The sequence below is a fragment of the Cheilinus undulatus genome, linkage group 3 (genome assembly GCF_018320785.1).
Source record: "Cheilinus undulatus linkage group 3, ASM1832078v1, whole genome shotgun sequence".
In the NCBI taxonomy this organism is placed as follows: Eukaryota; Metazoa; Chordata; class Actinopteri; order Labriformes; family Labridae; genus Cheilinus; species Cheilinus undulatus.
Genome location: NC_054867.1, coordinates 36,114,932 through 36,131,817, shown reverse-complemented (window position 1 = coordinate 36,131,817; position 16,886 = coordinate 36,114,932). Strand labels below are relative to the sequence as shown.

At 39.5% G+C, this 16,886-nt stretch overlaps 1 protein-coding gene across 1 annotated transcript in view; it reads left to right on the top strand.

Moving 5' to 3' along the window:
- Positions 1-11,088, top strand: part of syn2b (synapsin IIb) — a 142,876-nt gene extending 131,788 nt beyond the window's left edge. The window contains exons 10-13 of the mRNA XM_041782706.1: positions 2,556-2,732; positions 2,916-2,982; positions 6,966-7,830; positions 9,044-11,088. Coding sequence (XP_041638640.1) covers positions 2,556-2,732; positions 2,916-2,982; positions 6,966-7,830; positions 9,044-9,197 — 1,263 coding nt within the window. The 3' untranslated portion in view covers positions 9,198-11,088. The remainder of the gene's footprint in view (positions 1-2,555; positions 2,733-2,915; positions 2,983-6,965; positions 7,831-9,043) is intronic.
- The last annotated feature ends 5,798 nt before the right edge of the window (positions 11,089-16,886 follow it).

Genomic DNA, 16,886 nt, shown 5'->3' with positions numbered 1-16,886 from the left:
CAGGTCACCATTGGAAACATTAATGCAGAGGGTCAACGCACTTGTCAAAGTGTAGTCAGTTTAGTATTCGATTACGCAGCACGGATGTTAAGGCAAAATGTAAACAGGTCTATGGCGGAGAGGTAGGTTTAGGCTGAGAGAATGACAGTCATGCAGGTTTGGATGGAGAGTCAGGATCAGAATAAGCTACAGAGTCTGGCTCAGACAGAAAGTACGGTAGGTTTTTGGTTAAGTCAAAGATTGAAAAAAAATGATCAGACTTAAAGGGAATCGAAAAATGAAGTAACAGAATCTGTCTGAAAGAATTGCGCACTAGATGAACTGGATGCCCTCATGGACTGATGGTAAGGGAGATTCAGGGGTATTAGCATCCCACACAGTAGAGTGCTAGGCAGTGTAATGACTGTAGACTGACACTCTGGAGCCAATGAAAATACAACTGGAACCAGGTTTCCAAAGTTGATACAAACCCATGTGATCCTTCATGGGACCAGGATTGGCAGTAAGCAAATAGTTGCAGCTTGGCTTATTGGTAGATCTGCTGTGCCTTTGTAGTCTTTGTGAAGTGTGACTGGGTAAAATATTTAACCCCAGCCCCAAACTCAGCCTCTGCCATTTCTATGTGAATATGTGAATGAATCAGGTAAAAGGGGCATGTAGTGCAAAGAGCTCTAAGTGGTCAGATGACAAAAGACAGCATAAAGCAGTCAACTTAACATGCAGGATGGCTTTTGGAAGAGCAGGCAGAGACTTGTCTAAAGGGAAGAGAGGCATGAGACGAGAAAGAGAGAAGGCTAGCCTACTGGAAGTAAGAAATAACTAGTCAAATGAAGCCGTTGAGGTGACCAGACAGGACCCCAAAGAAACCAGAGGAAAAGTGGGAGAAACTAATTGGACCACATTTGAGCTGTTGAGTGGCCAACATCTATGCCAGCTTGGGTAGCAACATGGAGAGGGTTTGTAGGACACAAGCTTGAGAGCTCTGAAGAGAGCTGTTTCTCCCAGGATGCATTTTGGCTGTAAGTACAAAGCCACTCAATGGTATAGGTCAACTCAGCCCCCTCATCCAAAGAGAAAGCTGGGTCAGCTGAGGTTATTTCTGTCAACATTCTGGCGGCTGGGAATGAGTAGCTGGACTAAAATGTAGATGGATATACAGCACAGTGAAAGGCTTCACGCTTTTTACACTTTACTGTCACCTGAGTCAGGCAAACAAACCCAGTGCTTCTGAGGCAGACTAACAGAAAATAGCTAGTTGGTAAGAATTACTTAAAGGGTAGGCCAACATGGCAACATAGATGAATAGGCAGAAACAAGCAGTAAACTGAGGTTATAAAAAGTAAACACGTGAGGCAGGTTGCTCAAGCAACTGGCAACATCACACAAACTAGAGGAACACAATGATGGGAGAGATGAAGCATGCTGGAGGTGGGTTATTTAAAATTTAGGGAGAGTCTAAGGCTGGTAAGGGGAATGATACAGAGGCCACAATGACACCAACACCCAGTCACTGTGGTGTTCAAGGCAGTACTTCAAAACATCCAATTTTCAATTTGAAATTGCCTGACTGTGAGAGTAAAAAGGCTTGTTGGTTTGTAATAGATTTGGATCCTGAAGGGAGGATATGTGAAAATGTCTAACTTCTCAAAGTGTTCTGGTTTTCACAATGATGTGTTATATTTGAATGATGATTTCAATAAACGGTATATGGTTTAAAATTACTGCTGAAAACTAGATAGCTTTTAGGGTGCCAAAACTGAAGATAAATCAAACATTTTAAGTTAAAACAGGCGATTCGGTTTACCAGCAGATGGACTGTTTTCATTCTTTCTTGTTTTAACCATTCATCATGATTTATATTTTTATAAGATTGTCTTCATGTGATGATGGAGGAATCAACAAACAAAAAGCAATTCACAAAGGACCAAAATCACATGCCATAATTGGTTGCAAACATGTAAGACATAACTATTATAACAACAGGACACCATAACAGCCTTGCAATACAAACAGTTACCAACCACACTGAAACACAACTAAACTAAAGACAGGGGTTGATTGTTTTGATTGATACTGATTGATACTCCTTAATAATCCAAGTATTTATTGATACAACTATCTATTATTTATGAAAACACATTATCAACAGACCTGGTATAAGCTGAGTAAAGCTTAAAAAGTTATTTTCTTTCTTGTCAGAAACATCATAGAAGCCACAAGACTTGACAGTAGTGTTGGCAAGCTGAAATGTTATTGATTTGAGGGGTTTAAAGATGCAAAACAGGGCTTAACCATAATCAACCCTAAGCAAAATTAAACCTAGTGGACACAAACATCATCAATATACTGTATGTTTCTTCAACAACTAACACTCCTCTTAGCACACCTGAGAGCCTTAGCCACGATAGAACTGTTGACCATAATACGATTTAACATCCTTTGTCTTTCTTCTTGACTTTGTTGTCCATACAGGGTCAAAAACATGTCAATGACTAGTAACCTTTTCATAATAATGCACCTCTTTTCTAATGCATGTCTTTGTTGTTTTTGCGCAGGTTGTGGGTTCATCTATGCAGTTGATTGGCGATCACCAGGCGGAGGATCGGCAGCTCATCTCAGAGGTGGTGCTGGTTAAGATGAACCAGGCATTATCTGCCAGGTCATCTAGTATTTCCCGCTCACCTGCTCGCTCCCCTCAAGGCCAGAAGGCAACTACTGTACAGCCCCAACAGGTAGAGGCTGTATGACAGGAAATGCAAATCCTGTGAAACCTAATCATCGTAACTGTTCCTTGATTTTAGTACTTCACGGTTTATTGGAGATGTTTTACCTGAACCACCCTAACAGTGTTTAACCCCCCTCCACCCCTTCTGTTTTTTTGTCTGTCTCTCGCCCGCCCCCTCACTCTCTCTCAGAGTGCTGCCCTGAAGGAAGGAGTTGCAGATCCAAACAGGACCTCGGGCCAGCGTCCTCAACCTCAAGGTTGTCTGAACACTGCTCTCTTGTAATACAAGTGCTGCCACCATAGGGCCAAAACATTTCTAGGAACTCAGACCATCTTGAAGCAGTTCTCTCACAAACCTTATAAGAATTTTAGTGTGACATGCAACAACTTCTCTGTCAAAAAAGCACTGCCATCAGGGCAAAAAAAATAGTCAGGAGATAATGGAATAAACCCAACAACCAAGTTGTTACTATTTATTTTGAGGGATAGAGGGATTCTGCCTCAGATGCTGCCTAGCTAGTTACTCTGTGTGCTAATCTAAGCTCAGAAGCAGAAAGATGTAGCTTATTAGCTACTGTGCAGATGTGGAGGGGTATCAGTCCTTAAGTTCTGGTTGTGTTAATCCCAAATTAGCTGATTTATAGCAGATATTGACTGATCTGTTACAGTAAGTGTTCCTTGAAGGTATGATTGCCTAATTTCATTGCATCAGTGTAATGTAGTGGTTTCATTGCCTTAGCCTTATAAGGTGTTGATATTTTAATCACTTTTTTACTTTGAGCTAAAAAGTCTTTTCAGGCTTTTTCCATATTTAACTTTTGACTTTTATCACTTGAAGTAACACGCAAATGTACAGCTAAGGGCATTTATGTTTCCTGTTGAGTTAAACTGCAGCTGCAGCATCTGTGATCTGTGTCAGTGTTGTGCTGTTTGTGCTCAGGGCTGAACTGTTCAAATTAAATGTGCCTACAAAACAGTGTATGATAGTTTATAAAGAGGAGTACCTAACTATATATTTTTGAGGTTTTACTGTGTTACTGTTTGCATGTTTGTTTACTGACTTGAATCGTTGTCTTTGCATGGATGTGACCAACTGTGGTTCTACGTGTTGCATAATGTGTTAGATGTCATTATTTAAGGAAGACCAACCTATTGAATGTTTACAGAAATTGGTAATTTTACGTTTGCCACACTGAGGTGTAAAGACAGCCAATAAATGCACTTTAATAAACTTTGCCTTTGCCAGTGAAAGTCTTGCATATACTGGGCAGTGGCAGATTTGAGCCTATTTATAGATGGATGATCTGTTCAGTTTATGTGATTTTATACATGAAGTAAGATCACTTCCTAAATATTTAGTTCATGATAACTTTGGAAATTCTTATCAGCTAAGTTGTATCTAAGTGATTGATGCTTGGCTTTCAATCGTTCATATCACCGATTTCCTGTACATTGTAAAGTTAATATGCTTCATGATTTTTCCCTTTAGTCCAACAGTGAAACCCCTCTTTGCAAGGTCTGAATATTTCTGTGAATAACTACTTGGGGATGTCTGTTTGTTGTAAATTAACCTTTATTGTTCTGTGTTGTAATACACGAGACAAGGCAAAGTGGCTTTTTACGGTACACAATACATGTTTATCTTGGAAATTGTCAAACTTGGGTACATGATTCTTGGAAAGTTTAAAAGAAAAGATGCCTCTTTTTCATTTTTTTTGCATGAAGATTCCTTATTTGCTTGGATCCAGGCCACTATTTGCCTTTTTATAAGTTGACTATGTTCCTAAAATCTAAACAGAAGTTTTGAAAAATGGAATTTTACACAGGTTCATCTCTAAAAGTAAGAATATCATGGAAAAAATTTCCCCCTATGATTTCAGATAGCTAAATTTCCATTTATTCTGAATTCATCTCATATGAAGTAAAATATTTTTTGAGACTTTTCTGTTTTAATGTTGATGATTACAGCTTACAGCTAAAAAAAATCATTATCTCAAAATATTGTGTAAAAGTCTAATTTTCAAAGGTTTCCTGAGCATTTATTCTCTGACTATGGTTCAGTTCACTCAAGTGCAATCATGGGGAAGATTGCTGACTTGACTATTGTCCAGAAGACAATCATTGGCACCCTTTACAAGGAGGGTAAGCCACAGAAGGTCACTGCTGAAAAGACAGGCTGTTTTCGGAGTGCTGTGTCAAGCCTTTTCATGGAAAGTCAATTGGAAGGGAACAGTGTGGCAAAAAAAGATGCATAAGCAACAGGGATGAGCTCAGCATTCAGAGGACTGTCAAACAAAGCAGATTCAAAAACCAAGGGAAGCTTCACAAAGAGCTAACAGGCTGGAGTTAGTGTATCAAAAGCCACCACACACAGACGGCTCCAGGAAATGGACTACAAGTGTGGTGTTGCTGTTTTGGAGCGAATCCTGAACCACAGACATTATGAAGGTCTCACCTGGGGTAAGGAGAAAAAGAAGTGTACTGTGGTTGCTCTGTGGTCCAATGGTCCTGTTTCCAGATATCAAAGTGAATTTTGAATTTCATTTGGAAATCAAGGTCCCAGAGTCTGAAGGAAATCAGAGAGGCACAGAGTCCAAGGTGCTTGAAGTCCAGTGTTTTCAGTTTCCACACTTTGTGATGATTTGGGGTGCCATGCCATCTGCTGCTGATTGTCCACTGTGATTTATCAAGTCCAGAGTCAATGCTGTCAGCCATCTACCAGGAGATTTTAGAGACCTTCATGCATCTGCTGAGGAGCATTATGCAGATACTTATTTCCTTCTCCAGCAGGACTTGGCATCTGCTCACAGTGAGGCCAAAACAACTAGAAACTGGTTTGCCGACCTTGGTATTACTGTGTCTGATTGGACAGCTGACTGGTGTGACCTGAACCCCACAGAGAATCTCTAAATTATTGTGAAGAGGAAGATGAGAGACACCAGACTCAACAACACAGATGAGGTTAAGGCTGCTTTCAGAGCAACCTGGACTTAATTAACAGCCCAACAGTGCCACAGACTGATTGGCTCTTTGCACCACCATACAAATTCAGTAATTTGTGTAAAAGGAGCTCCAACCAATGATAAGTGCATAAATGGGCACAGCTTTCCCAAGGGTCAACATTATTGTATTATAAATCAATTTTGTAATTTCTTTTTGTGATATTCTAATATTTTGAGATAGTGTTTTATTCATGAGCTGTAATCATCACGATTAGCTGTCACCCAACCTAAACTTTTAAATGTTTTATAACCAACTTTAATTAAAAAAAAAACTAAGTGATTCAAGGTTAGTATCCAAGCAAAGTCTTAATATGCCACCCCTTATAATTTTTTCTTTATACAAATGGCCATTTCTTTGGTTTTTATGTGCTGTGAGTCCTAAGCTACCATTGAGATGCTTTTTGACCAACTCTGATACAACGTAAGGCTCGTTGTAGTTTAGATATCCTACTGTAATGCCTGAATGAAAAAGTCTGGGATGAGTTTTCATTAAGGTTTCATAGTGGTCAAGAAATACAAATCAACACCAAAAATGTATTTTTTAATTCAGGTGGCTCTTTTAAAAGGTCTGTCTTAATTGTTATTTTTTGGTGGAGACTTTGACAGATAATTTGCATACCCAAATTTAATCTTGTACCATGGAAAGTTAATTTTATTCCACTGGAAACTCATCCCTTCCCAGTCACTTGTTTTTGCCCAGCATGGGTTGCTTGACTGCCTAGGTTAATTGAGTTGTTTGATGTCATTATTTTTTAATATTGTACCATATTGGTCTTTTTTTGTCTTTATTTTCCCTTTTTTTCATCTCCTGATTCCATTTTATGGTCACATGTGCTGCGGTGCATAAACTAACACTTGGCATGCAGGGCTGGTAACCACACCTACTGTTACTGTTGATTTGCTGCCCCCTGCTGGTAATTGTACTCAACATTCAGAGAATGCGCGGCCCTAGTCTGTACTTGAGGGATGAGTTGAAGGATATAATGAATGTGAGAGGTTCCTAGATGAACGGGCATGTTCAGCTCATTTCTGTACCATCTTCTGCTTTGGTCATGGACTAGTTTCACAGGTGCCTCCTTTCTAGCTGCTGCACAAGAGTTAAAGGTGCTACATCTATGAAATAATGATGCTTATTTATTTCCTTTATTTCTTCTTTTCTTTTATTTGCTTCTTTTGCTTGTATGTGCTGTAATGACATTGAGCTTTATTCTAAAAAACTTTTATCTCAATCTTTTTAGGTGCACCAATGAAGTCACAGAGTGTAGAACAATCATCAGAGTCAGCCAAGAGAGCATCTGAACCAGTACCAAAGCCTGGCCAGGCACAGAAACCTGGTCCAAGCCCAGCTCAAAAACCAGCTCAGGCTCAAAAGCCGAGCCCAGTCCAGAGGGCCGGTTCAGTCACAAAGCCTCCAGTGCCGAGGCCTCCTCCAATGACGAGAGCCCCATCTGTTACAAAGCCAGCCCCAGGTTCTGCTTCCCCCCAGGCCCAAGCCAAAGCCTCGCCGACATCCCCTGCAAAAACAGCAGCAGCTGCAGCAGCACCAGGCTCTCCCCCTGCAAAACCAGCAGCAGCGGCAGCAGCTTCAAGCTCCCCTGCAGTCTCAGCCCCTGCCCAGGCTCCAGTTCCAGCCTCTCCTCCAGTCTCAGCTCCCACCACAGAGCAGCCCAAGCCCCAGGCTCAGGGCTCCCCATCTCCAGCTCCTGGCAAACCAAAAGAGCTTCCCCCTAAACCAACACCTCCTGCAAAGCCCATCCCTCCTGTCCGCAGGAATTCAAAGCCGCAGCTTCAGCCAAAGCCGCAGACCCCGCCTCCTCCCAAAGCTTCACCTAAACCCCAACCTGCTGCCCAAGCCCTAGCACCCACTCAGGCCTCAGATACTCCCTCAGCCCCAGTCCCAGAACAGGTTCAGTCCCCAGCCAAAGCCAGCCAGTCCCCGCCAAATGTCCAGTCTCCAGCTAAGCCTCAGCCCCTGGCCAAACCACCCTCTCCTTCCCAAAACCCAGAGCCGGTCAAGGCTGAAGCAGCCTCAGCCCCTGAGGAGGCTGAGGCCCCTGTGGAAGAGCAACCAGCATCCCAGCAGAAGACCCATCCTCTGCTGAAGTAAGAGCTATATTATCAACACGCTGTTGATAATGCAAAGACATGCATTTCAATGGATTAAACTCTGCTACCTAATTATCAAATCCATTATTTTCATTATTGTAGCTGGAATCCAATAATTTACATTACAAAAATCTCAACTCTATGTTTGGTTCTTTAAATGTCATTTTAAGCGTGTTGCTGATCCTTACATGGTGAAATCATTGCCTATGCTGTGTTTGTTTTTGTTCCCCATTTAAAACATGGTTTATCGCAACACACTACACTCTATGTCAGGCGATACTGATTGTTTTACTTTAACTCCTCCTGTGAAGCATCCATGTCAGTGTGTTGGTGTAAAAATTTATTGTAAGTTAGAATAAAATATTAAACTATTTGTTTGTTTAAAGTTATATGACACGTGTTTCCATTGGAAATTTAAATTAGGGATTAATGGCAAATTGGTTTGCTGAGAATGGCTAACGTTAACAGTGCAAGCACTACCAGCCTTTGCTTCCACTTGAAGGTTAACATTCATATCTGAATGTGGCTGCGCACTGCCCTGGTCAACATGCCAGTTTAATCCGACACAGCCTACATACATTTTTTTTGAACCAGAGGCACAACTCCTATAAGTTATTTCTCTACTGGGCTGGTTTACATTCAGGCAGTAGAACCAGAAGAAAGGGCCCATAACTAGGGGCTATGACAGTCTATGGCTAGTGTTTACAGTTGGAACACATAAATTGGTCAGAATTGTGAGCCAACGTCTAAAAATATTGATAGTTTGTTTAAAAGAGTTGTATGTCTACTGCGAAATAGCGAGGGTGACCTTGTTTAACCTTTACATGTCTGGTCATGCACATCCCTAATTAAAATACATTGGTACACACATGCTCTTGAACCTGCTTGTAACTACATTTCAAGTTTTACAAACAAGTTTTACCATGAAGCTATATAAACTGTTTCTGTTGCATAAATAGTGGAATTGAAGTGCAGTAGTTCTATTTGGAATGTTTTTCAAAGTTCAGTGTTCAAATATTGTATGTGAATTTTCTGCCCACTTACACATAACCCTGTTTGTCTTTTTTCCTTACTTTTCCTTCTTACTTTATCGATTAATCTTCTTATAATCCTTTTTTATTTGCCCTTATTCCTCTCTGCCACCCATCCTCTGTTCCTGCCCTCTTTGCCTGCTCTCCCCCTTTCCCTTTTCCTCCTCTTCCCTTCCTAGTAAGTCCCAGTCCCTGACCAATGCCTTCAACGCCTTCAGCGACTCCTCTTTCTTCCGTGGGGTCTCAGGCTCTGGAGGTGACGGCCAAGAAGAGGCAAAGGCCGAGACCATTCGCAACCTCCGAAAGTCCTTCGCCAGCCTTTTCTCTGACTAGACACAGCCGAACCGTAGTTAGCCCCCTTAAGGATCCTGGCCACCTGTTTTACTATTGGCCAGTAATGACTTGACATTAAATGTGAACCAGTCTGAGATTAAACTTTGTGTGTTACTGTACTGTATTCCCTACGTCCCTGTCCCTCTGTCCTCCCTTTTCAGCTTCTCTGAGTGAGTTACAGTGAGGCCTGCTGGGTAGGATGTTCAAGTGAATGATGTTGTGTGAGTAACAAGACTGAAGGAGTTACGTCATTGATATAGCCTAGAAAAGAATAGGATAACTAACTTTATTTTTACCTGAGCACACTTTAAGGAAAACTATCCAAATTACAAAAAAAGTATAGTATTTAAGATTTCAGATGGAATGTACATACAGTATATAATATAAATATAAATATATATGTATACACACAGTATATAAATAGAAACATATAGAAATATACAGGGAGATAAGCCAATATCACAGGAAAAATCAAGAAGCACTTTTCAATTTACTTTTGTCAGTGACATAACTCTTTCATTCAGTGGCTGGATTCACATTTAAAAAAATAAGATATATGACATCGGCATGGCGTCCCATCAGTGGATCAATTTTGGTGAAATGTTTGTGAGTGGAGAAAAATATACTACTTTACTTGATTGTTTCTGTGTTAATCCAGCCTTTGTGTCTCTGGTCCTCAGCTACAAAGTACTGGGCTCGTATTTGCCGCCCCCCCCTTTTTTGTCTACAAGCTTTGAAGACCATTGTTGTGTGAGGGAGTTTGAAATATGTGTACGTTCATCTGTGTTTAACTGTTATGCATGGCTCCTCCAAGTGGCTCGGTTTGACTTTTGGAGCAAACGAAAGCTCTACCAGTGTTGAGTTTTCCCTCCGTTGCCTAATTCTCTCTAGATGTTGTAGCCTTATTGTGAACATGTTTTCAATTCGCAGCTACGTTTGTTAGCTGTGCAGACTTGAGTCGATTACAACTCGAAATTCATTCATTTACCTCAAAAGTTTGAATGAGAACAGCTGTATGGAGTACGCTGTACTGATCGCAGCTGTTATGTTTTGGGCACACTAGGGTTGAGCCTAATGCTAAGCAGTGAATAACTCAGTCCTACAGAGTTTTGAATGCATTTAAAAGAGTATAAAGACTCATGTCTGGAGCTGTGACTGGTGATCTCTTGTTTCACCTCTGTGTAGATCTATCAACAGTATTGTAATTTGTTGATTATTCTCATGAAAAGACATTGAGACAGTAGTGCAATAACACCTCGACATGACTGTTGAGCGCTGTCACCCTAATATGAATATAAACATGATCATACATACAGGATCTGTGTATCTGTTAAATACCTTATTCTAACATTCCCTTTAAGGTTCCTTTCAGGGGTGACTTTTAAGGTTGCTTTTAAGTGCAGTAAGAAGCTGGGTGTTGGATTAGTACAGCATGTTAAACTGCTGGTTTATCTGATTAATCCTATTTGGGCTGAAATTAGGGAAATCTGGAACCTTGGCTAATCATTTTCAGTTAAGTTGCTGCATTTCGAGTTCATAGAGTAAAATAAACTAGAGAAAAAAGAATCTCAACGCTTAACGACCGCATATCAACCTGTCTGCTTATCCATTTCCAGTACTGCGTTGCAAGTGAATTATAACATATTGTATTTGTATGTATTTATGTGTTATCTCAGGAGTTTATTTTTTGTAAAATATTGACTGATTTATTTTTTTGAGGCTCCATATTTATGGTACAGTATATATTGTTTGTTTTGTATCGTGTTTTAATTTGTAACGCAATACTGCTTTGCATGATCTGGTGACTGATAGTTATTTTTTTTCTTCTGTACAGATAAAAGTTAATAAAGATGTGGTTCCATCATTCCACTGATCCACTACACAAGTTTCATGCTGCTCGTTGTGTCCCTTTTTTGGATGACTAAGTTTTCAATACAGAATCCTTCCAATATTTGAACAAAGTTAAGGAAGGTAAACAAGCTTTTGTTTTTTTCTGATTACAGGGTAAATATTTCTTAATCTCCAGCCTTGACTTGAATGTTTGAGACAGCAACTCCCAAAAAGATCTTAAGCTGGACTTTACTTTTCAGAGCCATCACATGGTATTGGCTATGGTGGGAGGCTCAAATTATTTCAACATGAGGTGATTCACATTTGAAAGCCTTCACAAATTTGAAAGGAATTCGCAAAAGACTTCTCAATTTTTCAACACCTGCAAAGACAACTAGTACTAATTGACATGGGGCTAATATATTTCAAGGTAAACAACGTACGAGATATGTTACAAGCAGGGGTGGAAAATAACTAATCACTTTCACTCAAATTACTCTTAAGTAGGTTTTTTGGGGTACTTGTACTTTTTGGAGTACATTTTGAAATCAGTACTTTTACTTCTACCTAAGTGAGTTTTAACCAGAGTAACTGTACTTTTACTTGAGTACAATTCTCTTGTACTTTTTCCACCTATGTTGATTACACAGTAGCAAATAACCAGAGAATGACATCGCATCCCAAAACAGCTGTTGTTTTACTTTATTAGTGAGGTGTGACTTAACCTGAACAACCTGGTAGGAGATCTGTATTCTCATGTTGCCAATAAGAGAAGTTCATACTGTACTGTACAACTCAAAATAATCACAGTTAGATATTTGTTTTCTCTGAATTAAACATGTTTTACTTGAGTAAATTTTTAGACCGGTTCTTTTACTTTTACTTAAGTAAATTTAAAGCAGCTGTAGGCTTCTTTTATTTGATTACAACAGTCTGGTACTTTTTCCATCCCTGGTTATAAAGCAATGACAGTTTAGTCTAACTAACTATAGCATTTAGTTTGCACCATTACTGCCTCATCAATCCTTATCAAACAGTAATACCACCTCAGATATGGTTTAATTCTATTGTTACTTGATGCCAAACTGTCTGCTGTAATCCAAATGCCTCAAAAAAGCAAGCTGGATGTTCTTAAGTATAGGATCTAAGATAGCACAGTCATGAGTATCAAAGAGTTGCAAACATTTCAGAACCCAGAATTATAATCTTTCTCTCCTAACAGACCAATGATGGGTTGAACAACCCATGTTAAGCCAGCAGATGGCACTATCTACATGCGGATAAAATCTTTGTCAGCATATTTCACATTTATTAATGTTTGTGTTTAGGGATGTTTTGTGTTCAGTGAGTGTTGTGTGGCATTTTGGTAATTGTGAAAGTCTGTTGTTGAGGTCAGTTGGTACACATGCTCATAAGATAATTAGCCTCTCCTGCTTTACTGTGACCTTTGGAGCTGCTCATGATAATATGGTCTATTTACCTTTGAAGTGCCTATCTGATGTCCATATGGCTATATGATCCTGATTACTGTTTTTCATTAATGGGAGTTAATAGATAGGGACATGAATTGGTGACAGTAAAGATAATAACAATGACTGTATGTTTGTGTGAATGTAGGTGATGTCAGTTAAGTTAAGGGCAGAGTTGGTGCTATAAGAAACTATCATCTTTCATATCAACATTTTCAGCAATTCTGTCATCTTTTACTATCATGACAGATGTTAAATGTGTGCCAAACTACAATATTTGCATGTGAAAGAGGACCTTCCTTTTTTCATTTTAAAAGCCATACTTTACAGGAAAATAATGAACATATACTAGGTATTTCAAACTAACATTCAATGGTGATTTTATAACAATTTCTCAACTGCATCAGTGTCCTACAAAGACAAAGTAAACATGATCTCCATGGGACAGCCAGTCACTGGAGCGTTGTGGGAAAATCTCCATCTTGTTGCTCACTGGGACATGGTCGTGGGCGGTTAATGCACCGATGCAAGTCTACACTAGCCAACCCTTGTTTTTTTCTTGGTACTAATTCTTATCTGCTGAACTTGGGAAGAGAGCAAGAGTATGGATTAGAGGGTAAAAAGACCTGTAAGTTCTATGGTAAATCAATATAAAATCATGAATTGGATCTTCAATCAAGTAGGTTTTAGATTAAAAGAAAAAAATCATGCATTTTTGTACACCATCAAGCACCAATCTAAGAATACAGATAGACTGTGAATAGTTTGCTGCCTTCCTGGGCCTGAAAACCCTCTAATTTAATAATAATGTAATGACAGTGTAGGAGTCTTGTAGCGATATTTAAAAAAATTTCAAGGTTTGAAAGCTTCCGTCCCAGGGGACTCTACTGTTCAAACAATCAGAAAATATTGCTACGGTCTGTTAGTGGCAGTACAACTCTCAGGGGCGTCATTTTTTGTTCAGCAAAAAGAATTTCTGCATAGGGAGGACTGTTTTTGTATGAGAGAGCGAGGAAATGTGGGTGTACTTAAGTCTGTAAATACTTCAAGTGTGCCACCTGTCTGTTCAAAGTATCGATTTATAATAGATCAAAGGAAGCTGAACTCAAGTTGTCTGCTGCATATTCAAAGTAGCTAAGTACAAATACACGTGCATTTCACCACCTTTGAAACCAAGATCACATAAGACTTTAACATTATGCAGCATGGTTTCATGTCTGGCTAAGAGAATGAAGTGCTAAACAATAAAGACACATGTCATATTTGTCTGAAATTAGCATTTTCAACTGCTTATCTTACCTTTGTAATTCTTGGTTGACAGAATTGTTGAAGCTTGAGTGTCTGCAAACATAAATATATCAATATGAGTTCATCAAGTGAAATGACACATCCCATCCCAAAGGCAGAGCAGGGAGCACAGCAAGAGTTTTACCATAAATGACAATTAAAGCTGTATGTAAAATTTTTGCTTTTAAAATAAAATAACATAAAATTCAATCTATTTTTATGTTCTAGAAATCCCTTAAATGGCATTTGTCTGATTAAATGGGTAGAGAGGTCCTTATTTAGAGCTGTAAAACTGGGGTGCAGGCAGAGGTCAGTGGTCAAGTGACAGTGGCCAAAACAGGAACATTTATTTCTTCATGGAGTGAACTTTTTCGTTGTGGAAAATGTTTCTTAACTGTGCTGCTATGTCGCCTGATGTGTCTACAGGATGTCTGACACCGAATCTTACCAGAATCTGTTCATATGTGAAATAGGGAGTCAGCATGCCTCATGTGATGCTACACTTCATCTCACACATCTTTCCTGTTTCCATTTTTACTGAACAATGAGTGGGTGGCACAACCCGGTCAAATGTGAAATGATTTGTCTTGATTTTACACAATATAAAAAATAACATTTCTCTAATGGGGATAAAAATACAATTTTAAAGCATGTAATACTTGGAGATAACTACTGTAGGCGTGATATCAGGTTCAGATTGTTAAAGACACCTCAAAGAACCACATCTTGTTCACAGGCCAACAGTGAATATAATGGTTGCGGTGTCTAGTTAATGTTTAAAAATAGACGTAGGCTTAGCCTGGGGTTTGTCTAAGGTCATCAAAACCACAGATATGTTATGCCTGACAGCAGGCTGGGTTTCAGGCAATATTTGAAGTCATTTTTAGAAATCAATATCTTCCAAAATTTCCTTGAATTCAACTGATTTAATCGGCCAAAGCATCAAATAATCTTTCCATTAAAGCTGTCCTCTGTAAGTTAATTCAGTCAAAAGCCTATAATTCTCTGTGATGGATTAACAAAAGGCCAGAGGTGGAAAGTAACTAGTATCTTTTGTGGGGTACTTGTACTTTTTTGAGTACATTTTGAAATCAGTGTTTACTTCTACTTAAGTAAGTATAACTGTACTTTTACTTGAGTACAATACTCTTTTACTTTTTCACCTGGTGGGTTATAGTTTTTGATGTGAGACAAATTTGCACCATGAGTGAAGTTATCTACTGAGTTAGAGTTCCTGCCTGCAACTTTCTGTGTCCTTGAGAAATGCAGTGCCATTGGTATGCCTTGCTATTAGGTTGACTTTCTGCTTTATTCCTGCCAGAGGAGACCCACTTGGCCCCAGATTTTCAAGAGTTACTGCAGCTCTACCATATTGTAAAATATTTCTTTCAAATGTGTAGTTCAACTATATGTAGTGTGGATCAATACAGATACTTTTAAAGTCTTAAACTGAAGTCCACATAAGTTTAATTTAACACTGTTCATTTTGCAGTGTATTTGACCCAAACAACCTGGTTGGAGATCTATCCTATTGTTCTTGCCAATAAGGACGGATCATATTAAAATATACACAATTTGCTTTTATTTGAGTCTATTTATAGACAAGTACTTTTACTTAGGTAGATTTTATCCAGAGCAACTGTACATATACTTGAGTACAATAGTTGGGACCTTGTTCATTATTAGAGTACCCATTTCCTATGGCTGACGTACTGTAACGGTTTTTTTTTTTTGATAGCCTAGCTTAAATATGAGGCTAGCTAAGCATGAAAACTCGACAACAATGTGAAAAGCTTGTCTCTTTCGAGCTGAACAAAATGGCTCTTACCAGCCCCTAAAAGTTGACCCATAGTTTTGTGCTTTGTTTATGTGACCCTAAATTATTGTATTTTTTAATCTAGAAAAGAGGTTACATCGTTTTGTACCACGAAGAAGAAACTTCGCGAAGTCTTCCGTTGCTTAGCAACTGCTCCCCGCAGTCATGGTCCAACTGTGACGCACGTTTTTTGTGGTTCTTCGACGTAAAAACAGGAGAAATGTGATTGTGGCGAACGTCTATGTGCTGGTAAGGTTTTTTTTCATCTTTAAAATGAACCTGGCAGGCGGTGTCCAACTGAAAAAAAGGTTCGTTATGAATGTAGCTAATCATAGTTTGCCAATCCTATTACCGAATTAACGTCAAACTATTCTTCGATGATTCCTTAAACACTAAATTCACTTTACTATCAACAACAAACAAAATAACCACATAATAAGGTTTTTAAATCTATTTTTGTACCTTTCCCCAAGCTCAAAAGACTAATTTTCCTCTTCAAAAAAGAGAAACGATATCTGTTAGCTGTAGTTTCAGGGTAATTTGATGCCTCTGCCCGTGTCCTCAGGATCCCGGGCCGGTTGAGCTGAGAGGAGGGAGGAGAGATAGAGGCATGCAGACGCGGACCACAGCAGCGCAGCACCAGGCAGCAGCATGACCAGAAACCTCTACGGAAAACAGACCTGACCGCTTTGACACTGACAACGCTCCCTAGGACAGTTTTCCAAGGCTCACGCGTCAACTTTTTGCAACCGAGGAGGACGACTCGACATCAAAAAAAGCAAGTGGTCTCTGACTGCTGTGCGCTTCTCAACATTGATCAGGTCAGTCACCCTCCGCTCGGCTCACTGTTCGCTGAGAGTTGTTGCTTCTGGCTGGGCCATACTTGCACTTAAATGAACTTAAAAAGTTACTTAAAGTGTAAACACGGGGTGTAATTTGTAGTGTCGATGCCTTACAGAATGCAAACTATCATGCAGTCTACCTCTGATATTGAAAATCCCGACTGTTTTCTAAAGACATCTACAATTCAAACTTAAATTTGTAACGCAAACAAAATGCAATCTGCAGACTTCACGAATCATCCATCCTTGTTTAAATTACTCCTCTTCGTTGAGCAGTAGGATTGTGAGAAGTAATACCTTGTTAAGGTGAATAGTCTTTACAGCAGGGTAGCAGACTGCCAGTGGCGTACTGATGGAGGCGGATGGTGAAGGTGGGGGTGGGGGGTGCGGTCACAGGACTGACAACTGGCACACAGTCAGGTGTTGGTCCATAGTATGTCTGCAG